Below are 23,770 nucleotides of genomic sequence, written 5' to 3'. Positions count from 1 at the left end.
TAATGAAACAGATCTGTTTTGAAATGCACATGTGAGTCTACCTGCATTACACTGTCAGGCAATGCATTTCAGATCCAAACCACTCGCTACATAGAAAATGTTTTTCCTCATGTTGCCATTCTTCTTCTGCTGATCACCTTAAATCAATGTTGTCTTGTTCTTGTTCCCTCCAGATATTGGAACAGTTTCTTCCTATCCAAATCCCTTATAATTTTTGAAGATCTCTATTAAATCTCCTGTGAAACCTCTCCTCTGAGGTGAACGCCAGAACATTGGACTAAGGAGCTGGAATAGGTCATTCAGTCCTTAATGCCTTTCCCCCATTCAGTAACATCTTGACTGATCTTAGTTCCACTTTCCTGTCTCTTGCTGCCACGTAACCCATGATTCCCTTGCCCATGAAAAAGAAACATCTAATTGAGTGTTGATTACACACAATGGTTCTGCCTCCACTATTTGCTGGAGAAGGAAACAGACAATGATCCTATGAGAGAAAAGCATCCCTCATTTGCATCTTAAAAAGAAGTCTCATTCGTAAACCATGTCTCCTAGTTATACTCTTCCCCCCCCCATAAAAGAAAGCATCCTACCATTATCCACCCCATCAAATCCATTAGTGATTTTGTCATTTTCAATAAGGTTACCTCTCGCTCTTCTAAACTCTAATGGATAAACCTTTCTTCATAATTCTTTCATCCTAGGAATAAGTTGAGTGAACATTCTCAGAACTGTTTCTAATGTAATTAAATGTTTTTACTAATATGGAGAGTAAAATATTACACAGTGCTGTAGATGTGGTCTCACCAATGCCATGTACATTTGCAGTAAAATCTCACTACTCTTAATTTCTATTATCCTCACAAAAAATATCAGCACTCCAACTGCCTTCCTCGTTTCCTATATTGGCTGTTAGCTGTTTTCCAATCTACCTGAATCCTTCCAGAAGCTAAAGAATTTTGGTAGATAAAACCAATGCTCCTACTATATATGCAGCCATTTGTTTCAAAACCTTAAGTTGCAGACCATTCTAGAACCTTCTCCAGTTTATCTGTGTAACTAAGGCCCTTATCCCTAGAACCAATCTTGTAAATCTTTTCTGCACGCTGTCTAATGCTTTCACATTTTTCCCGAAGTGTAATGCCTAGAACTGGACGCAATACACCAATTGAGGTAAATTGCATGTATTACACAGACTGGTCATTTGCCACAATCCTGTTTGTGGGACATTAATTTATTTTTAACTTCTATATTGGTGGCTGTTCTTCAGCTGTCTAGGTCCCAAGCTCTGGAATTCCCTTCCTAAACCATTCTGCCTCGTTAATCTCCTCTCCTACTTTACAACACTCTTTTTGTTATTTTGTTCAAAGTTTGTTTGATAATGTTCCTATACAGTGCTTTGGGTTGGCTTACTATGTTAAATGTGCTTTACAGATACGAGTTGTGATAGAATTGAATTGTTTAAAATGCCTATGACAACTTTATAAGTCTTTAATATGCATTATATAACTGTTTTTCTCCTAGTCATACTATCCTTGAGTTTTTAGAGTTCTTTTGTTAAGTCAAACAAAATGCATAATAATTGTTTAGATTAACTCTGCTTTTGCTGCTGTAGAGTGATGAGTGATAAATCTGCTTGTTAAGCTAATAGAGCAGGAAATAAACAGTATTTCTAATGAATCAAAGCTCATCAATTTGATCTAAAGTGCCTGTTCACCCACCACTGGCAGCAGAACTATTAGTCTTCTGAACATTTGTTTCTAATTTCCTCCCTTAACCTTTCATCCTCTCCCAAGTCCTTCTCCGTGTTTTCAAAACCTTCTCAAATCCCCAACCCATTGGCTAAGTAATCTTCCTTGCTCAACAGACAATTTTCTGATGATTGTCTCTAAGCAATTTGGAATGTTCCTTACAATAAAAGCACAACTGAAAGACACGTGTTATTCAGTAAACCTATTGAATATCATAAAAAGCTGCTACGTTTGTTTTCTTTAAAAGGTATCTTTACGATTACTCTTCTGGCATTTTGCTGCAGAATTCTTTAATGCTTTGGAGTTTAAACATTCTAAAACTTAAACATAGAACAAGGTTCACACCATTTTCAATTAGCCTTGTAATCATTAAAGGATTGTTCCTTATCCTTTCTGCTCAATAAAAATGCTAATTGATCTCTTATTTGTAGTTGATGCGGGCTGACATTTATCAGATAGACCCTCCACTCTTGCAATATCCAGACTGGAAAGGGCATGAGTTGTAAGTATTGAGTAATTTTACTGTGCTATTTGCCGATTATAGATCACATCCTTCTCACAGTTTTGCTATTAACCTTGGCTCAATGATAATGCAATCGTATCTGAGTCAGAAGGCTGTAGATTTGAGCCCAAGTGAAGGATGAGTTTATGACGAAGGGGACATTAGGATTAGTGAATTACTGACAAAATGTGCTTGTTTGAAATACCATGCTTCAGATAAGATGTTAAACAAAGGTCACTTTGCGGAATTGTGCCATAATTTGAAGGGCACAGAATTTCTCAACAAACACTACCAAAGAAGAAAAGGCAATTTATTTTTGTTTATGAGGCTTTGCTGTGTGCACTTTGGCTGCCATGTTTACAAAAGATCAATGATAGCTTTTATCTGCGATTTTAGCTGAGGATAGTTATAAGAAAAAACTTTAAAACAAATAGTGAAGTTGAGTTCAGAAAAAAAAGGTCATGTCAGACTCAAATGTTTCCCTTTCCACAGATGCTGCCAGATTTGCTGAGTTTATTCCAGCAGTTTCTGTTTTATTTTGGATTTCCAGCATCTGCAGTATTTTGCTTCCATTCAGAACTATTTAGATTGTAGGAGGTGAACTTCTATCACTTGAAGCACAGTTATGTCATTGCACTGACCTGAAGCTGTGAAACACTATCCACACACATACTTTAGTATGTGGGGTCATTTTGTGTAGGAGTCAGTCTTATAATGATAGTCCAAAACTTTCGCTGCTTGGATCATGAAAGATTGGATGCAACTTGGGAGATGAACATTGGGATGCCAGAGATGTCCTAGTGCATACACCTCTGTGCTGAAATTGCCTGGGGTATTTCTTGGGGGCAGCACAGTGATGCAGTGGTTAGCACTGCTGCCTCACAGCGCCAGGCCCCCATGTTCAATTCCACCCTCGGGTGACTGTCTGTCTGGAGTTAGCACGTTCTCCCCATGTCTGTGTGGGTTTTCTGCAGATGCTTTGGTTTCTTTCCACGGTCCAAAGATGTGCAGGTTAGTTCGATTGGCCATGCTAAATTGTCCATAATATCCAGGGATGTGCAGGTTAGGTGGATTGGCCGTGGGAATGCAGGTTACAGAGATAGGGAAGGGGGACCGATCTGGGTGGGATGCTTATCGGAGGGTTGGTGTGAACTCATTGGGCTAAATGGCCTGCTTCTATACCGTAGGGATTCTGTGATAAATTCAAACCTGTTGTGGGCTGATTTCAGTGTCAGAGATTTGTCCTAGATAGTTAGAATCTATCCTGAATATCTCACCCTGAAATTGTTACACTGGTTAATATCTGGTCTGACTCAATCTGGACCTGACCATCTCCTGATGTGAGGTGACCTGATGTAACTATTTCCCTGACCCAAGCTGACCACTGCAATCTGACTCACCTATCATTACCATTCTCTCAATATGACCCAGCTACCACCCTGTCCAGTCCATCTATCCACCCACTTCTTCATTCACTATACCACTCATCAGGGAAGCCAAGAGGCAATACCAAACTAAACTATGGACCCAGACTAACCACATGGATACCTGTCATTTGTGGCAAGGCTTACATGACATAATGAGCTGCAAAGCGAAGTTGAACAGAATTGTGGGCAACAGTACATCCTTACCTGACGTGCTCAGTGCACGGTATGCTTGCTTTGAACAGAACGGCAGTGAAATGATATCATCTATCCCATCAGCCTCAGATGCACCTGTACCCATGGTCACCACTGCAGGTGTTAGATCGGCCTTCTTAATGGTGAACCGATGGAAAATGACTGGCCCAGATGGAGTCCACAGCTGTGCACTCAGATTCTGTGTGGTCCAGCAGGTGAGAGTATTCGCAAACATCTTTACTGTCTCCTTATTATGATTTGAAGTCCCCACCTATTTCAAGGAGACTACCATCATCCCAGTGCCAAAGAAAAATCATGCAGCGTGCCTCAATTACTACTGCCCAGTAGCATTAGTCATTATGAAGTGCTTTGAGAGGTTGGTAATGGCTCCATATCAACTCCAGCCTCTCAGAATGCCAAATTCCTTTGCAATTCACCTACTGGCACAACAGGTCCATGGCAGATGCCATCTCCTTGGAACTCATCCCTGAAATATCTGGATAACAAGGATACTTATGTCAGGCTCCTATTTACTGACTGTGGCTTCCCCTTCCACACCATAATTCCAAACAAACTCATCTCCAAACTCCAGAACCTAGATCTCTACTTTCCACTTCTCTGTAACTGGATTCTCAACATCCTGACCCACAGACTGCAATCAGTAAGAATAAGTGACAACATCTCATCCACCATAATCCTCAACTTCGGTGCGGCGCAAGGCTGCATTCTCAGCCCCCTATGATCCTCCTTACGCACACACAACTGTGTGGCCAAATTCCGCACCAACTCCATTTACAAGTTCGCTGATGACACCACTGTTGTAGGTTGGTTCTCAAACAATGACGAGACGGAGTACTGGAAGGAGATTGAGTGTTTAATGGCATGGTGTAAACACAACAATCTCCCTATCAACGACTCTAGGAATCTGAATGGAGGGCACGCCCTTGTCTGCATCAATGGTGGAGATGGTTGACAGTGACAAGTTCCTGGGAGTGATGATCACCAACAATCTGTCCCGGTCCACCCACATTGATACCACAGTCAAGAAAGCACAGCAACGCCTCTGCTTCCTCAGGAAGCTAAGGAAATTCAGCATGTCCATTAGGACGCTTACAACTTTTTATAGATGCCTCTTATCAAGACTGAAAGAAACTACAGAGTTGTGAACACAGCCCAGTCCATCATGCAAACCAGCCTCCCATCCGTTGAGTCCATCTTTACTCCCCACTGCCTTGGGAAAGCAGTCAACATAATCAAAGACCCCCCCCCCCCGCCCCGCCACCCCGATTGTACTCTCTTCCATCCTGTTCTGTCGGGCAGAAGACATAAAGTTTGTATACACGTACAAACAGATTCAAGAACAACTTCTTCCATGCTGTCATTGTATGCTGCGCTCTGTTCTGTTACCCTGATGCACTGTGTGGTAAGATCAGCCTGTAAAACAACACTTTTCACTGTACCTCGGTACATGTGACGGTAATAAATCAAATCAAAATCACCTAGTGGGACAGTTATCATCTTTAAAAATTTATCTGAAGATGCTAGTTACTGTTGTGAAAAGGGGGCATATCCTATCTTTGTCTATCTATTCTTGAACTTGAAAGACCACGTGCTGACCCATCAGAAATCCCAGCTAAAAAACACCAAATAGGTTGGCGCACAGGAATCTTTGTGTTTAATGTCTGACGCTGAACAGAAGATCGAGCTTTTTTTTAAATCCGTATGTAATACATATTTGAATCAAAACTCAGGTCTCTTACATGTTCAGAGTTTTGAAGTTTAATTTCTCTGTGCAGAGTTGTAGAAAGTGGCTATAATTGATTGAAAGCATTTTTATTCATCAAATTCATACATACTTTGGAAACTCACCATTGAGTATTTCCTTGTCTCTACCTCTGCTGTTTCCTAGGTCCAGTACAGGAGATTGAGCAATTTAAGGCCATTCCCAATTTCCCCTCTATAGTCTGCCTTTCCACCTCTTCACCACTCCTTTTAAAAGCCTCCTGAAAAACCAAGCTTTTAGTCACTTCTTGGAAAATCTCTTTTGGCATGCTATCCATTTATAATTGTTACATCTTTGTAAAATGCCCTGAAGTATTTTTGGTATTAAAGGTGCAATGGAAAGGCAGATTGTTATAAAATGGGGAGGCGACAGCCTTGTGGTATTATAGCTGGACTGTTGGTTTAGAGATGCAAGTAAGTCCTGGAGACCTGGGTTCGAATCCCACCACGGCAGATGGTGGAATTTGAATTCAATGTAAATGTAGAATTAAGAGTCTAATGATGTTCGTACATCTATTGCCGAATGTCAGAAAAACCTATCTGGTTCACTAATGCCCTTTCGGGAAGGAAACTGCCATGCTTACCTGATCTGGCCTATATGTGACTCCAGACCCACAGCAATGTGGTTGACTCAGAATTGCCCTCTACCCAATTAGCGATGCTGTCCTAGTCAATGATGCCCTCATCCTGTGAATGAATGAAAGAAAAACGTTTTGAAAGTTTTGCTGTCATTGTTGGGTGATCCCAGTAATAATTTAGCAGAATAGACAATGCTGTATTTTTGAGATGTTGAGAAAGGAAAAGTGGTGAATAACTCGCCTGATTCCTTGCCTCCACATCCAAATACGTGTCAGAAGAATAATGGAATACTCCACTTTGCTGAATGAGTGGAGTTGCATCAAGGCTCAAGAAGCTCAACGCCATCCAGGCTAAAGCAGCCTGCCTGTTGAATGGGAACCCCATCCATCAATTTCACATTCATTCCTGCATTACTAGATTACAATGGTTACAGTGTATACCTTTCACAAACCACTTTGCAGAAATTAGGTAAGGCTTCATGAACAGTTCCTTCCAAACCTGCACCATCTACAACTAACCTTAAATTAGTACTTCGGAAAACAGCAATGCTTATGTTTTCTTTGCTTCAGAACTGTCTTTCTATTTTTGTTAGGATTAACTTTCTATCTGTGAATTTGTGTATTGAGAGAAATGTACCACAAAAGAATTAAAAATATTTGTCTCTCTCTATCTCAGTCTTCGTGTGCAAGTGGGAAAGTTTTTGACATACTATTGTAAGGCACCAGTGCTCCTCAAGCCTGAGAATGTGAGTATTTATGAGTAAAGAATAGCTGTGAACATTGAACTGTTCAACTCTTGCCTACCCATTATCTCTAGCCATGTGAATTCAAAATCTTTTTCTTTGTTCACAATCTTGTGTCTTCCTACTGTTGCTTTTTCTTCATTCTACTTCATCTTCCTCTGGGCGCTAACCCCACCTATTGTTTACTCCTTACCCCCTTACTCCCTTCCCCCCCCCAACCTTATTTTCTGCATACAAAACAACATTTTCCTATTTACCACCAGTTGTGAGGAAGTGTCATCGGACCTGAAACATTAACTCTGATCTGTCTCCACAGATGCTGCCAGACCTGCTGAGCATTTCCAGCAACTTCTGTTTTTGTTTCTGATTTACAGCATCCGCAGTTCTTTCGGATTTTCTCAGAGGGGATGACCAGTTTGGAATTTTTATAACTGAGCATGTCCCGTTACTGAAGAGATCCCACTTGCCCTCTTTCTAAGTTGGACAGTCACTAGGCAACTCATTAGTTTGAATCCTAACCAGGTGGACAGTGGTTTTCACAGCAGGCCAGGCAGCATCAGAGGAGCAGGAAAGCTGACGTTTCGGGTCTGGACCCTTCTTCAGAAATGGGGAAGGGGAAGGGGGCCCTGAAATAAATAGAGAGAGGAGGAGGCACTGATAGAAGGTGGATAGTGGAGCAAATAGGTGGAGAGAAGATGGACAGGTCAAGGAGGCAGGGATGAAGCCAGTAAAGGTGAGTGTAGATTGGGAGTTGGAATGGGGGTTTGGTCAGTGAGGTGGGAGGAGTGGATAGGTGGGAGGGAAGACGGACAGGTCAAGGAGGCGGGGATGAGATGGGCTGGTCTTGGGATGCGGTCGGAGGTGGGGAGATTTTGAAGCTTGTGAAGTCCACATTGAGACCATTGCGCTGCAGGGTTCCCAAGCGAAATATGAGGTGCTGTTCCTCCAGCCTTCGGGTGGCATCATTGTGGCACTGGAGGAGGCCCAGGATGGACATGTCATCCAAGGAGCGGGAGGGGGAGTTGAAGTGGTTCACGACTGGGAGGTATTGTCGTTTGCCACAAACCGAGCATAGGTGCTCCACAAAGCGGTGTCCAAGTCTCCGTCTTCTCTTCGCCTATCTGCTCCTCTATCCACCTTCTATCATCACCTCGCCCTCTCCCTATTTATTTGAGTCCCCTCCCCCTCCCCCATTTTTGAAGAAGGGTCCAGACCCGAAACATCAGCTTTCCTGCTCCTCTGATGCTGCCTGGCCTGCTGTGTTCATCTAGCTCTACACCTTGTTATCTCAGACTCCAGCATCGGCAGTTCCTACTATCTCTGGACAGTGGTTTTCAATGTTTACAAGTTATGGAGCTCATCCTGAAGTTCAACCTGAAAGGAATGACCGAATTGCCACCATCCCCAAATCACAGAATACGTGCCTATCAAATGCCACGCAACAATGGAAGTGCTGAACTTCAGCTTCTACTTGCTTTTTTAAGCCAAATATGCTAAGTATTGAGCCTGAATATAGATGTGTGTATTATAGCTGGCTTTTGGACAGGCATTTCAACACTAGAGCCTTACACTTACGCAGCACCTCTTTGAGAGAAGAACATTGCAACAAACTTCTCAGCTAAGTACAATGCAAGGAAAACATTTGTATAGCTAGGAAGGTAGAGGTCCCTGTCTATAAGTCTGAATCTGAATGGCTGAGCTCCATTCTTGCCCTCTCGGAGTTAGCTGTCCACCAGTTGATTATTCTTACACTGGATTAACCATTGTCATTCTCCACCAGCATCCTAACCTTTATAAAATGATCACTGTCCCCTAAATGTTCTCCCATTGATATTTGTTCTACTTGGCCCATTTCATTCACAAGAACCAGGTCGAACAGTGCCTCCAGTTTTTGTTGTACTGGACACAGACTGCGAAAAGAAATCATTTTGAACACAATAAAAGAATGTTTCTTCCTTTCCATCCTTAACATTACTACTATCTCAATTTATATTCAATTAAAGTCCTCCATTAAAACTACTCTATGATGTTTGCAACTCTCTGTAATTTCCTTGCAAATTTATTCCTCTCCATTGTTTCCACTCGTTGTTGGTCTGCAGAGTACGCTGAACAATATAATTGTGCCTTTTTCTTCCTTATCTGTAGCCAAATTGATTCTGTCCTTGAACCCTCTGGATTGCCTTATTTCTCCTGCACTACAGTGTTCTCCTTAACCAATACCACCATCATTCCTCCATTTCTTTTTCTTTCTCTATCTTTTCTGAGAATCTTTATAACCAGGAACTTCTAACATCCAGTCCTGCCATTCCTTAAGCTGGGCTTTTGTTGTTGCAGCAACATCATAATCCCACAAGACAATCTGTGTCTATAACTCTCCGATCTTGTTAACTGTGTTCTGTGCATTCACATACATGCATTGTAACCCTAGCATTTCTCTCTGATATTCTGTCCTGTTTTTCATCGCACTCCTGTGAATTAACTTCATACTGCCCACTATCTACCTCCTCTGAAATAGCACTAGCAAAATGCTCTGCAAGGAACTCAATCACAGCCTCTCTGGCTTATTCAGGTGTCATCTCTCTCAAAACCGCTTCCAGTGTGCCAGGAATCTAGAACTCTTCCTTCTGCACCATCTCTCCAGCCACACATTCACCTGCCTTATCTTTCTGTTTACTCTACTCCCTTGCATGTGGCACTGGGAATAATCCAGAGACTACTGATTCTGAGGTCCTGTTTACAAATTTTCTACCTAGCTGCCTAAATTCTGATTGTAGGACCATATTTCCCTTCCTTCCTATGTTTTTAGTAACAACGTAGACCACAATCTCTGACTTCTTCAGAAGAAGGTTCTGCAGCCACTCTGTGACATCCTTGAATCTAGCATCAGGGAGGCATCGTAGCATCCTGGAATCAGATTAATGGGTGCAGAGAAGCCTCTGTGTTCCCCTGTATAAAGAATCCACTTTAAGTACTTCCCTTCAATTTTTCTTTCTTCCCTCCGTTATAGCTGAACTGACTTTAAGATAATCAGGATTAGAAATGGATTCTGACCTGATCAGTATTTCTGGGTCTGTGTGTTCAATTCATGGCGCTGCACTTTAGGAAGGATGTGAACGCATTGGGAAGTTGCAGGGAAAAGTAATGAGAATCCTTCGAGGTACGTCAGATCAGGTGTTAGAATGACAGAGCTGGAGTTGTTCTCCTTGGAGAAGAGAAGATAGAGAGATTTGTTAGAGGTTTTCAAAATGAGAGGGATCTGGACAGAGTAAATAGGGAGAAACTGTTACCAATTGCTGAAAAAGTCAAGAACTAAAATGCCACTCACTTAAGATGCTTGGCAGAAAAGAAACAGACAAACTGAGGAGGATTTGTGCATTTTGTGGTTAGGATCTGGAATGCACTGACTGAGCATGACGTGGAGACAAATTCAATCATAGCTTACAAAAGGGAGTTGGATTGAAATTTGCAGCACTGTGGAGGGAAGGCTATCTCAGGAATATTGGGTAATCTCATTTGCTCTTACAGAGATGCTCTGCAGACATTACTCATCAATGGTCTCCTTCTACCCTCTGAGCATTCTATAATTCAGCTAAATTTAGCTGAATCCTGGTTGAAGATTGAGTGCTTCAACGAATGGGTTTCTGTTGAAGTCTCTGAGTAACATTGATGTGAATCATCAGTAAAAACAGGATGCCTGTCGAAGTAGTAGGAGTGGATATCTCAACAATGTGTGTGACCCACTTATATGAATCAGTGACTTATATGTAATGTTGGAAATTTTATATAATTGAATATGGAAATTATTTTTAATGGAAAGGCCATCTTTTCTCTTCCCAAAATGATGATACTAGTTTGTAGAATGCTAATTAACCAAGAATGATATGTTAACACATGTTTCCATTATTTTAGATAGTGGTGGTTAATGGTTGTGGTTCTCTGTTTTCTTCACTGTCTGCTGTGCTGTGTGATCCTGGAGGTAAGTGAAGTTTGAATTGGGGATGTTCTTTAGTTAAGTGATGTTTGGATTTCTTTTTGGTTTTCTGGGTATCTTCGGTGTAATATTGTTTCATTAAATTGATGCAAGAGTGATGTAAAAGTCAAATTACAACTTCTGAGTTGTGATCATTCATTGCCTTGATCTGGATAGAGACACAGGAGTTGAAACCTGGAAGAAAGGTGAGGGCAACCAGCAGTACGTAACACCAATGAAGCATTCCACTAAGTAACAAAGAGCCTTAGCACAACTAAAATCAGTGGGAAAGCCAAGGAAGGATAGCTTTCCTTGTCAGAACATAAGAACTAGGATCAGAGGTGGGCAATTCAGCTCCTTGAGCCTGCTCCGGCATTTGATACTATTATGGCTGATCTCATCTCAGCCTCAACTGCACTTTCCTACCAGCTTTCCATTACCCTCTAACCCATTACTAATTAAAACTCTGTCCATCTCCCCTTTAATTTACTGAATGTTCCAGTATCTATCACACTCTCTGGAGTAGTGAATTCTGCTGATTCACCGTTTTTTTTCAGAGAAGTAATATCTTCTCATCTATTTGTTTTTAAATCTGCTACCCCTTATCCTAAAGCAATTACTTCTCATCTCCTTGATTGTCTTACATGAGGAAACATCCTTTCTACGTCCACAATGTTAATCCCCATTGGCCATCCTATTTACCTCAATTAGATGTCCTTTCATCCTTCTAAAGTCCACGAAGTACGCCTAAACTGCACAATCTCCTTTCATAAGACAAACTCTTCATCTCTGGAATCAATCAAGTGAAGCACCTCTGAACAGCCTCCAAAGCAATTTCATCCCTCCTCAAGTATGGTGGCCAAAATTGTACACAATACTCCAGATGTAGTCTCACTAATGCCTTGTACAGTTGCAGCAACACTTCCCTACTTTTATACTTTATTCTTTTAGAAATAAATGCCAGAATTCCATTTGAATTCCTTATATCTGCTGTAGCCCCATACTTTTTCTGTGATTCATGCACAAGGTCACCCAGATCCCCCTGTACTAAATCACTCTGAAGTTTCTCTCCATTTAAATAATAAGTTGCCTCTCTATTCCTCTGATCAAACTGGATAATCTCACACTTATCCACATTGAACTTCATGTGCCAAATTTTTGACCATTTGCCTAACCTATCCATATCCATTTGCAAATTTCTTATTTCTTCTTTGTAATTTGAGCCAAAGGGTCCATTCCTGTGCTGTACAGTTCTAACTTACTTTCCCACCTATTTCAGTTCCCTCTGCAAATCTGGCTCGAGTACTTTCTATCCCTGCACCCAAGTCATTAGTATAGATTGTAATTATTGGTACCTGAGGACTGAAACCTATGGCTCCCCACTAGTTACATATTGCCAACCAGAGAAAGACCCATTTATCCTAACTCTTTGCTTTCCACTCATTAGTCAATCAATGCTCAATCACAATCATCATTGTCTTGGGGCAGAGTTCATTGGGGTAGCATTGACTATCTTGGTCTACCCCAGTAATGATCTATCCTTTTTTATATCAGTGGTAGGGTGTTTTCTGATAATTCTATAGTGTCCAACTCCATTAACAATTCCTTCAGAAGAAGGATATGTATGGAGCTGAACCTGGACAACATACAGTTTGGGCTGAGAAGAGACATTTCTGCCATGAAAATATCAGGCAACGCCAGTTTCCAGTACTGGTACCACTGTCGCTTATTCCCTCACCCTGCGTGTCCTGGAGGCTACTATTGTTTTGAAACCTACCTGGATCAGGTAAATCAAGGCTATTGTTAAGGCTGTCATTACTATTTTGTGGTGAATAGCTTGCTTCCTGAGCCCTCACCTCTTGCTATCTCCATGACTCAAAGCAAAAGTGTAATGGCATATTCTCTGCTCGCCCGGATGGGTGAACCCCCAATAATATCTTAGAAGCTCAGCATCATTTGACACACTGTAAATGTTAGATATAGTGGAGAGAAAGACCCCTCGCTATGACAATCCATATGAGACAGAAGTTACTGCAGCCCATCTCATTCAGGGCTCATGACCAATTCTGACCTGAAGGTACACATTCACATTTTTTAATCAAGTCAGGTATATTTAAGTATATTAAGTATACCACAGAAATGCAAAGTTAGTACCTAACAATGGCAATAGTTAGACAGCACAAGTGGACTCAATTCTGATTGTTCCTGCTTGAGTTTTCTGGGGCACAGTCTTCTCTTGTGTTCTGTGTTCTGTATTCTGTTGACTGTAATCTGAATGCTTTCAGTAATGTTCTGTAGCTCTTTATCTTCCGTTGCCATGAAATCCTTAACTGTCTTATTAGGCCATAATTTGTCCTGGTCAATATGGTTGTTATCAAGTTGAGGTGATTGATAGTCCATGGATCCTCTAAGCTCTGACACGTAGTTTACACGTAAGTGTTTTCTGTTTTTCTGAAGGTCCTAAGATTTGCCTTTCTAATAGTAGCTCAACATTTGCACAGTTGCAGTTTCAGCATTCATCTAATCTTTCACATTCTGCAAACGTGTACTGTAGTCCCCATCCTAATCTTCTTTTGTTGATATCACACAAAGGTTTTGAAATACTTATCAAAATATTTCAAAATAAAGCAATTTCTGGTGTAAGCTATTTCACAAACACCGATTCCAACAATTGACAAGTTGACATTTTTCAGCAAAGCTAACCCACCTGTTTCACAATCCAGTCTTGGCTTTACAGTTTCTTAAGATGAATATTTTAGAAAGATTATCATCGAGCAAACATAAGTGTCTACTGAACCCAAAGCTCTTTGGGCAATAACCTGTCAGTTTTCCCCACTGAGCTGTAGCTGTAATGCATATACTAACGACTGGACACACTGCAGTAACCAACTACAGTGACTGTCTCCCAGTCACATAACCTTTATCATTGGGAAATACAAGAATAGGAAGCTCTTAGGAGCAACATCATCTCCAGGTTTCTCTCCAAGTTCTGCACCATCCTTATAAGTACCACAATTAGTGGTTTCATTATTGTTGATTGCTGTCCTGCAATTTGCTACTAATTTTAGAAGCATGAATTAGGGAGATACCCCAGTGCAGTATTTTATAAGGCAACTGGACATTGCCAATTTATGAGACCATGCTAACATTGCCCAGATCTCAAGAACAATTGCAAAAATAATCTGTTTCTGCAAATTTGGGGACTATCTTAAGTAAACAATATTGTATTCATAATTTAAGGAAATGAATAAAATTTCAATTTTCAGTCTATTCTTCACATTTGTTATCATTGACACTAAATCCTGTCTTACTCCCGACCTACGATCCTTAGTGGTGTAATTTATATCACTAGAAGCCCATGCATTACTAGTTAATTGCAACATTTATACTGGTAAACAGGGAGGGTTGATTCAGTCAACTTCTGTCTTTCGACCATGTGTCATTTTATTGTTGAATTAATTATACTGCGTGGTTTTCCTTCTGTTTTGGCAGATAAAATTCTACTACCTTCTCCATACTATGGTGTTATCAAGGATGATATATTTTTCTACAGCGCAGTCAAACCACTACTTGTGCATTTGGAGAGCAAAGTAAGGAGATTACACAAAAACAAATAGCTAAAAAATTTGTTTTTCTTTTGCTTCATAATGTTTTGTAATTTTACTTAGTAAAACCTGAATGAATGAGAACTAAACATTTGAGTAACCCACAGGGTTGTCTCTACCATTAGTTGTCTCTGAATTATGTCCTGAACAATGATGTATTAGGAATTCAAAACATGTAACATTTAGTTTTGTTCCAAACATATTATTGGATTTTTATTGCCAAACCGCTAGTGCACTGGTGAACATGATCAGAACGAGTGGTTCATTGCAATACAAAACTACCCTTTCACTTCAAGTATTTTCATGTTCCGGCAACATGCCTGTTTGACTGAAGCACCTCTGAAACTTTGAAGTGGCAGGTCTGTTTTTTTTTAATTCTCCTGTTAATCAAGGAATTGTGGATGGTGGTTGAGTGAGTCATGCTAGGTTGGGTTTTGTTGATGCAGTTGCATGTGATCATGTGTGTTAACTTGTGAAAATACTGCACCCTCCTAGTCCCAAAGAACGTTAGAAATCTGTAACATGCAGGTGTGAAGTTAAATCTTGCAGTGAACATTTGATGCTCTTGTTTTAGGTGACTGATGAAGAAACACGTCCGTTTCAATTAACAGTAGGAAAGCTTGAAAAATCAATGCAGATTGCAAAGCTACAGGTGCGTGGATTATTCAGAAATTTTGATGTTTTACGATTTATTTCTCTGTATATTTACTTATTTTTATGTAGCTTTGCTTTCTAAGTTAGTTTCAGACAATGAAAACTTAATTGAGCAAAATTCTATACACAATTTTGGAAAAAAAATGTACATTCTGCAGAGATTGTGTAACGTACACCTTTAGTTGACCAATTTGTGCTTTTTTTTATCACTGAATAAATAACAACTCTTTGACACAATGTGTTATCTGTAGACGGTAACCCAAGGTTGGAATTAAACCCAGATCCCTGGCACTGTAAAGGAGGATATAGTTAGGATGCTCAGCCTTTCTTCTTGAATATATAGTCCTAATTCTTTTATAATTTTGCAAATTATTTTTGCACCTTCTTGAGTGTCTTAGTATCCTTTTTACACAACAGCAATCAATGTGAGCTAGCCAAGGTTACATACAGGTTCAATTTAACTTCTTTGCTTTTTAATTCTGACCGTCTAGAAGTGAATTCTGATGCCTACCCTGTTTTTTTCAGTGCTGTGTTGAAAGTGAATCTGCAATGGATGCCAAAATATCCAAGCAATGGTTCCTGAAGATCATTTTATTGCAATATGCCAGAAAATGATTTACTTCACTCATTTTGTCATTTTATACACACCATTACTTGCTAACTGAATGTAGTTCTTCATCAGAGTGTCATTATTGCCCTTCCACTGTATTGAAGGAATTAACTCACTCTCAGTTTCTCCTTCGCTGTTCTTTTAATATGCTCAGTAGGAAAATTCTGCTTTTAAAAATGACAAGTGTAAAGTATGAGAATCTGTTTCCCATGTTTTCAGGTGAACACATTTTGTGAAATGAGTTGAACAGTCATTGTATGTAAAATATTGTGCCTTTCAGTCCTGTCTTTGTCTAACCTCCAGTGTTTTTTTGACTGAAGTTTACAAAATCAACATTTAATTCTGCCTCAGCATACTGTACGCTTCAGCTGCATTCTATTGGTATTTTCTAACTGACTAAAAAGTTTGAGGAAAACCTCAACAACTTTCAACATTTCTATTCAATCTCATGTCAGTTGTTTTCACTTCAGTGGAATGCTAACACTTGGCATTCTGAAAGGAAAACTCCCATTGGTTTACAGATAACACAAGGTGGAGCTGGAGGAACATAGCAGGCCAGGCAGCATCAGAGGAGCAGGAAAGTTGACGTTTTGGGCCAGGACCCTTCTTCAGAAATGGGGGAAGGGGAAGGGAGCTCAACAATAAATAAAGAGGAGGGGTGGGAGTGGGGAAGGTAAGTGGGATGGTGATAGGTGAGTGCAGGTAGGCAGTGGTGGGGATTAGTCAGTGAGGTGGGAGAGAAGATGGACAGCTTGGGTCAGGTCAAGAGGTGGGGATGAGAGCGAGAGTTGATCATGGGATGAGGCCAGGGATGGGGAGATTTTGAAACTAGTAAAGTCCACATTAAGACCATTGGGTTGTAGACTCCCAAGGTGGAATATGAGGTGCTGCTCCTCCAGTTTCCGGGTGGCGTCATTGTGACACTGGAGGAGGCCCAGAATGGACATGTTGCCCAGAGATTGGGTGTGGGAGGGGGAGTTGAAGTGGTTCGCGACTGGAAGGTATTGTCTTTTGTCGTGAACAGAGCGCAGGTGCTCTACAAAGCGGAGTCCGAGCATCCGCTTGGTCTCACCGATGTAGAGGAGGCTACAGGTGCAGGTGAACCTCTGTTTGATGTGAAAGGTTTTTTTGGTGCCTTGAATAGAGGTGAGAGGGGAGGTGTAGGGGTAGGTGTAGGACTTCCTGCGGTTTAAGGGAAAGGTGCTGGGGGTCGTGGGGCTAAGTAGGGAGCGTGGAGCAGACAAAAGAGTCGTGGAAAGAGCAGTCCCTATGAAAGGCAGATAGGAGTGGGTGGGAAATATATCTTTGGTTGTGGGGTCGGATTGTAGGTGGTGGAAGTGGCGGAGAATGATACGTTGGATACAGAGGTTAGTGGGGATCCCCACTATTTAATCGATGCACAGAACATTGTAAAGGAATATTTCAGTGCTGTTAACCTATTTCCTGAATAGAATTTTGAGTTGTATTTTACACCTTCAATACCATTTGAGGTGAAGTCCTAAAAAATTGAATGACTGATTGGTTGTTAGAGTTTAAACCAAAGATGAATTTGTAAGCTACGTAAATCTATCTACATCCTAAAGTTTGGAATTTTTTTCTGTAAGTCTTTCCACTTTCTTAACCATCTGTCTTCCTTTATGATTGTCTTAAGACCAAGTTTTGTTCATTTGTCCTAATATTTCCTAATGGGACATGATGGCATGTGTTGTTTAATAACTGTACAGTGATGCACCTAGAAGCAATTTACTGCATTAAAGGTGCTGCATAACTGCACATCAGTGTTGATTTATTCAGCATATCTTGTGCAATTTGAGACAGGAATGCCATAATGAATAATGTTGCACATCAGAATCAAAAGAAGAAGATGCAGATTTTTTAGCACCGATGAAGGGAAAAAAGTTACAAGTCTGAACCAGATAGTTTAACCTATCTCTGCTTCTTTGCACTGTAATTTAGTTATTGTAATTCGCATAACTCAACTTTCACAATGGAAAGAGTTTATGGTGATGTCAATATATTTTTAATTGAGTGTAATCCCAAAATAGATTCATTTTGATTCAGCTTTGTCTAGGATTGTTCTGTGCTAGCATTAATGATTTTTGTGTTATCACAGGGTACCAGGGTCACGGCAATGATTCTGACAAATCCCCACAATCCCTTGGGTGATATTTATTCTGCAAAAGAAATGAAAGAGTTTCTTGAGTTTGCCAACAGGTGAGGTTTCCACTGGAGTTATGTATCATAAACAGTTTCTTGCCAGATCAGCATTGAAAGTTTGTAAGGAGATGTAATATTTTTTAAATTATTAAAATGTTAGAAGATGGATATTGGGAATCCCCTACGGACTTGTAGGTTGTATCAGTTCCAGGTTATAAAAGAGTGTTTTATTTTCATTTATTTCTCTTAAAAAAAAATCAAACTGCCCGTTCAATGATTATGTGCCATCTTTAGCTTTGATTTCAAGTAATTCACTTACTATCACAAAATAAATCTAGACTCAAATATTTTGATTATTTGAACTTGTGTACATTTTTTAACTTATTTACATGAATCTTTATGAACTCTAAAATATCCTTTGCAGAATATTGTGGTTTGATCTATGCTGAAGATCTGTGACGATAGCCAAAATAGTGCCTTATTCCATTGTAATGTGGTTTTAATAATTTTCTGTACTTCTCATCCCCACGATGCCCCGTAAGCCCTGATGTGTATCAATCATTGTTGTGTGCTGATGAGCTTGATAATATTTTGCAAATTAATATCATTTTGAGCCCAGAGGCTGGTTCTGGTTCTACCATGAGCCATGCAAACTAGTACAACTGACTCACATTGTCTCAAGACTATTTTGTGCCAATAATTTCCTCAAATGATTTTCTGAAGCTCTGTCAGAAGATACCAAGTACTTGTCCATAAGGAGATGGGGTAATTGGGTCTGTTTTGCTTTCTCTGTCCCACCTGACACTCTTGTGCAGTTTCTGGACACTGATACATAGATTAGCATTGGTAGAGGCCTCCAAACAAGTTACTTCAGCATATTTTCCAAAGAATCCCCAAGATGTAGACTTCAATGAAAACAAAAATAAGGAGAGAGATTAAACAAGCTGCTGACTTGCTGTTACAGTTTGAGCTGATGCACAGAATCAAGGTTTACCCCAAATGATTTGTAAGTGTGTAATTGAAGTAGCTTGTGAATATTTAAAACAAGTGATATTATCTATTCAGGATGTTCTTGTACTAAAAGGCAGACCAGGAAGTCACGCAAGTCCTGTCCTCAATTCAAGTTGACTAGACTCACTGCATCATTTATACAATCTAGCTCTCTTGAGTATAAAAATCAAACCCCTTCTTTGACCTGAGATTTTTTGTGCAACCTGATTCAATAAGATTTCTATTTTTTTTTCCCCCTGGTTGTGTAGATACAAATTGCATGTAATTGTGGATGAAGTGTACATGTTATCGATATTTGGTGATGTGGACTCATTCCAAAGTGTCCTCAGCTTTGACAAGTGAGTCATATGTTTTATATTGAATATAGTGAATAAAGTGACAATTATTTTGTGTAGCAAAAAAAAATTATTCATGGGTTGTGGCTGTCGCTGGCTAGACCAGCATTTATTGCACATCACTAATTGCCCAGGGGACAGTTAAGAGTCAACCACACTATTGTGGGCCTGGAGTCACATGCAGACCAGACCAGGTAAGGATGGCAGTTTGTCTTCTCTAAAGGACATGAGTGAACTAGATGGGATTTTGCAACAATCAGCAACTGTTACTTGGTCATGATTAGGCCAGCTTTTTAAATGGAATTCACGTTTCACCGTCTGCCATGGTGGGATTTGACCCAATGTCCTCAGAATATTAGTCCGAGGTTCTAGATTACTAGTCCAGTCACATTGCTACTATGAGACCTGCCTCCCCACATTTTTTACAGAAAATCATTTAGGAGACTCCAAGCCAAAGCCACCGAGCAATTACTGTGTAGCATTTCTGTTTCCTGATGCAGAATGCACATTCTGCTCTCATAGGTTCACTCGCTCCACCCACAAATACAGATCTTAGCTACAGCTTGTCAGAGTTCCGGTTCAAGGCCATTAAGTATACAAAGGTCTGCTTCTGGAGTAAAACTAAACCATAAAGTCTTCTGCTACCCTTTCAGGTAGGATCATTTTAGTCACTGGAGCATTGGCTTGTAGAATTACCTGAAGCCACATAAAAATAAAGACCTTATCCCAAATTAGCAACCCTCCTTCATCAACAGCACCTTTGCTGATCTGCCTGTTTAACAAATACATTTGATTTGCCATTTTTTTTCTCTGCTGGTCACTATTGGATCTTTTGAAGTTCCCTCTAAGGTGAAATGTAATCTAAAGGGAATCTAATCATTCATACTTAATAATGGACTTCTGTCAACTTGTGGTTAATGTAATCTGAGACAATGCCAAAACATTGTTGCACAATAAGTTGTGAGTTGCAGGTATTGTAGTATTGCATGGTGTCTGTGCAGTCATTTTGATTTAACTTTGTCTACTGTTTATGAGGGAGTGAAAATAATTGCATTTACTTTAATCATAGATTGACCATACTTTGTTTTTCCAACTTCTGTGCTTGAAAATTCAACAAATGGATATTGCTAAGTTTGACTTTGTTGCTGTTTATTGTATCTGTGTTGCTGTATTTTTGTTCACATTTGAGTATTCAGAATTTCTGCTTGATTCACACTGTTTTTCAGGCTTCCTGATCCACAGAGAACGCATGTAATGTGGGGAATTAGCAAGGTAAAGAATTTCATTGGAACTAATGGTAAATTCTGTATGAACACACCAGATGCATATTTGCTTCAAAACAGCAGTGTACAACAGAAGTTTGACATCTTTGTAGATTATATTAGGAAAAAATACCATTAAATACCATTTAGCCTCACATGATGAATATTCAATCTTTTACTGATCCATTTGGGAAATGAAGAGTCAATTGTCTGAATGACAAGAGTAGAATACAGAAATAAGCCCCTGCTATTCTTTGTCAGAGATTATTACATGATATGGGGATTTTATATATGGGAAAGAAGAATTTCAGTTTGGAGAAAATGTTCATCTGTTCTGTTTAATTTACTTGAGTCAGGGATACAAGAGTAACCTCCTTTTACATTGACTGTTGAGACAGTGGAACTCACTATAACATGGAGTGGTTGAGGCAAATATTGTGGATACCTATCTATGTAAGTACACAAGATAGAAAGGTACGTTGTTCAATAAAAATTAGGCTAAGCATCAGTTTTGGGCATTTCATGAAGAGGTTGCCTCTGTAAACCCTGGTGAGTTTTCTCATGTAATTGTACTCTACTCACCTTGTTAAGTATGTACCATAACTCCATGGTGCTGCTCTTGTACTGTCTTGCACTCAGCAGCAATAGAGGTGCTCACGTTGCCAGGGCATTCCAGGTTTTCTGCCTATGGTGCCGTATTCAAATCTCAGTTGTGCACTAGTTCAAGCACTGCATGCCAGGAGTAGCCACTCACAGTTCCAGTGTAGGAAGAATTGCCCTAATAGAGGCAGGTTGGTACCTCCTTTTGCTGACCTTAATCTGGAGGCTCTGGTAGACATGGTGATAGACAGGAGTACTATCCTCTTTCCTCAGGATGGCCAGCGGAAACCACAGCAATAGACCTTTCTAGTCTGGTCTGAAGTTGCTGCCTAGGTCAGTGCAATATCCCAGCAGTGCAGGAAGAAGATTAATGAACTTCTGTGCTCCACAAGGGTAGATTCCACCATACTCTATCTGTTACCTCATACTCACTTTAACTAGGCTTGTGACCATTGGGCTTTAGAAATGTAAGAGCCAACTTGATTGAAATGTACAAGTTCCTGAGGGGTCTTGACAGATTAGATGTGGGGAGGATGTTTCCTATTACATGAGCTGAAGGAACTAGGAATCAGCCATTTAAAACTGACATGAGGGGAATTTGTTTCTGAGACTTGTGAGTTTTTGAAAGTCCACTTTTTGAAAAGGTGCTGGAAGAAGAATCCCTGAAAATTTTGAAGGCAGAGGGAGATAGATTCTTGTGAAGTAAATGAATGAAAGGCTAACCAGTTAGACTGGAATGCACCTTTAATATCACAATCAGCCGTGGTTTTATTGAGTGGCGGAGCAGGCTCGGGTGGGGGCTGAATGGCCTGTTTGTACATACGTAACTATGCCACTGCCCATACCATCCACGTAGAGTCATGGTCTACTATTCCCACTGTTGCATGAAGCATTTTCCCTTAATGGCTCTCACTCACTCCATCCCCTCAACCTCTAACTGTTGCTAGCCTCTGTGCTTTCTGTTCGCTTATTTGGGGCACCTTATTGACCTCTTTCCTCCACTTGCACCAACCCTAACAGCTATGCTAGCCACTTCCCTCTCACTTTATGAGGAGGGAATCCTTGTCTTAGCAGGAAAGGACCGTGATCGCTCGTGGTGGTACTGGGACCTCCATGGCTCAGGACTTGTCTACTATGTAAAATTCACTGCCCAGTGCTGCACTGCTCTCTGATTACCACTCCTGTGAATGTATTCTTAGCATGCCCAAGCTTCAACCCCTATTTAGCAACTCAGTCCCTCTCACGTCTTCTGGAAGACAAGCAGCATCCACTCAGCCTTCTCCCACAAGAGACCCTCAAGCCAACACTTTCTGCTCTACTTCAGGCCACAGAGCCCTCAGAGGAAGCACCAGCAAGACTTCCTCCTGCACTGTCCATGACTCAGATTCTGACTCTTCAGAGGCTGCTGTCACTAGATTATAGAGTCACGGTCTGGTGAGGACATCATTGGTGTGTCTCTGCAGCTGGCACTCTCAGAAGAACAGGAGACTGGACATCTCCTCAGCCGCAAGTAGGAGAGGACCCTCATGGCATTGGCTGTTAATGGCTTTGTCAAAATGCGCAAACAGATGCAGCAGCTTCAGGCAGGGATACTTGGGAAACTCGATCGAAGGTTGGAAGAGTCCATTGATGCTGTGTTGGCTCTGGCATGTGTGTATCAGTTTCCCTCCATGAGCGACATGGTGGCTCCTGTGGAGAGCCATGGTCCATATCTGTCAGATATGTGCACAGATCTGCACTCCATGATTCAGCACCAATGGCAAAAGACCTTGACCTCACACCAGGTACCCCTTCTTATCATAGAGTCAGGTCTGTGCTAATATGCTGCCAGCTGAAGGAGAAACCATATGTACACCCCCAAAAGCCTCCTGTCTGGGTATTCCAGAAGTACCAAGCTTATCCACCTCAACCCTGTAGATCAGGGTGAGCCTGCACCTGGCCATACTTTCAGCATGTCTGAACCGTCTTGCCACAAATGCCTCTGATGTTGTTCATCCAGAACTCCAGGGCAGGCTCCTCTGGCTATCAACTCTGGGGCTACACCTAGATTTTGTAAACAATGTTCTCTCTAAACTGTCTAGAAACCGACTGCTACAACAGTTAGCACATGGCAGTCGTGGCATTGACTCCTGGGTCTGGAAGTTGCTGCCATGCATGGACCTCGGAATATCATGTAGCTGGAAAGAAAATTTGAGGGATTTCTGGCTGTAAAGAAGACCTTGTGTTTTTTAGTTTTGGACGGTAGACTGAAAATGGGAAACATAGACACTGCTTCTAACAGTGGAGAATGTGCATGGAGATGTTTGACCTTAAAGAAAGTGATGCTTAACTGATGCATATGAAACAGTTCCGTTTGGGGAGCTTGGGTCCAGATAAATTGGCATTATTGGCTGTGTGTTCAGGAGAGCTCAGCATCGTAACAACCCTCTGATTATTCGAGCTGCAGCTCGACATCGATCCTGAGGGGATATGCAGACAGAAGCAAGGGAAACCTTCTAAAGCTGACTGTATCAACATTGCTGTCTCTCACTTTCTCGCTCTCTCACTGTCACGTTCTCGGTCTGTCTCCTGTCTCTCTCTCTGTCTCTCTCTCT

The 23,770-nt window shown here is 40.8% G+C and overlaps 1 protein-coding gene across 1 annotated transcript in view; it reads left to right on the top strand.

Annotated features, from left to right (window-relative positions):
- LOC109935457 (probable inactive 1-aminocyclopropane-1-carboxylate synthase-like protein 2) overlaps window positions 1–23,770 on the top strand; it is a 50,119-nt gene that overhangs the window by 4,624 nt on the left and 21,725 nt on the right. Inside the window, exons 3-10 of the mRNA XM_048607319.1 lie at window positions 2,180–2,250; window positions 6,906–6,975; window positions 10,882–10,948; window positions 14,435–14,532; window positions 15,122–15,199; window positions 17,925–18,025; window positions 19,228–19,317; window positions 20,541–20,611. Of these exons, the coding sequence (XP_048463276.1) occupies window positions 2,180–2,250; window positions 6,906–6,975; window positions 10,882–10,948; window positions 14,435–14,532; window positions 15,122–15,199; window positions 17,925–18,025; window positions 19,228–19,317; window positions 20,541–20,611 (646 nt within the window). The remainder of the gene's footprint in view (window positions 1–2,179; window positions 2,251–6,905; window positions 6,976–10,881; window positions 10,949–14,434; window positions 14,533–15,121; window positions 15,200–17,924; window positions 18,026–19,227; window positions 19,318–20,540; window positions 20,612–23,770) is intronic.

This window comes from Rhincodon typus, chromosome 17, assembly GCF_021869965.1.
Source record: "Rhincodon typus isolate 14 chromosome 17, sRhiTyp1.1, whole genome shotgun sequence".
Taxonomy (NCBI): domain Eukaryota; kingdom Metazoa; phylum Chordata; class Chondrichthyes; order Orectolobiformes; family Rhincodontidae; genus Rhincodon; species Rhincodon typus.
The sequence above is the reverse complement of the archived record's forward strand: the minus strand, read 5'-3'. Positions and strand labels throughout refer to the sequence as shown.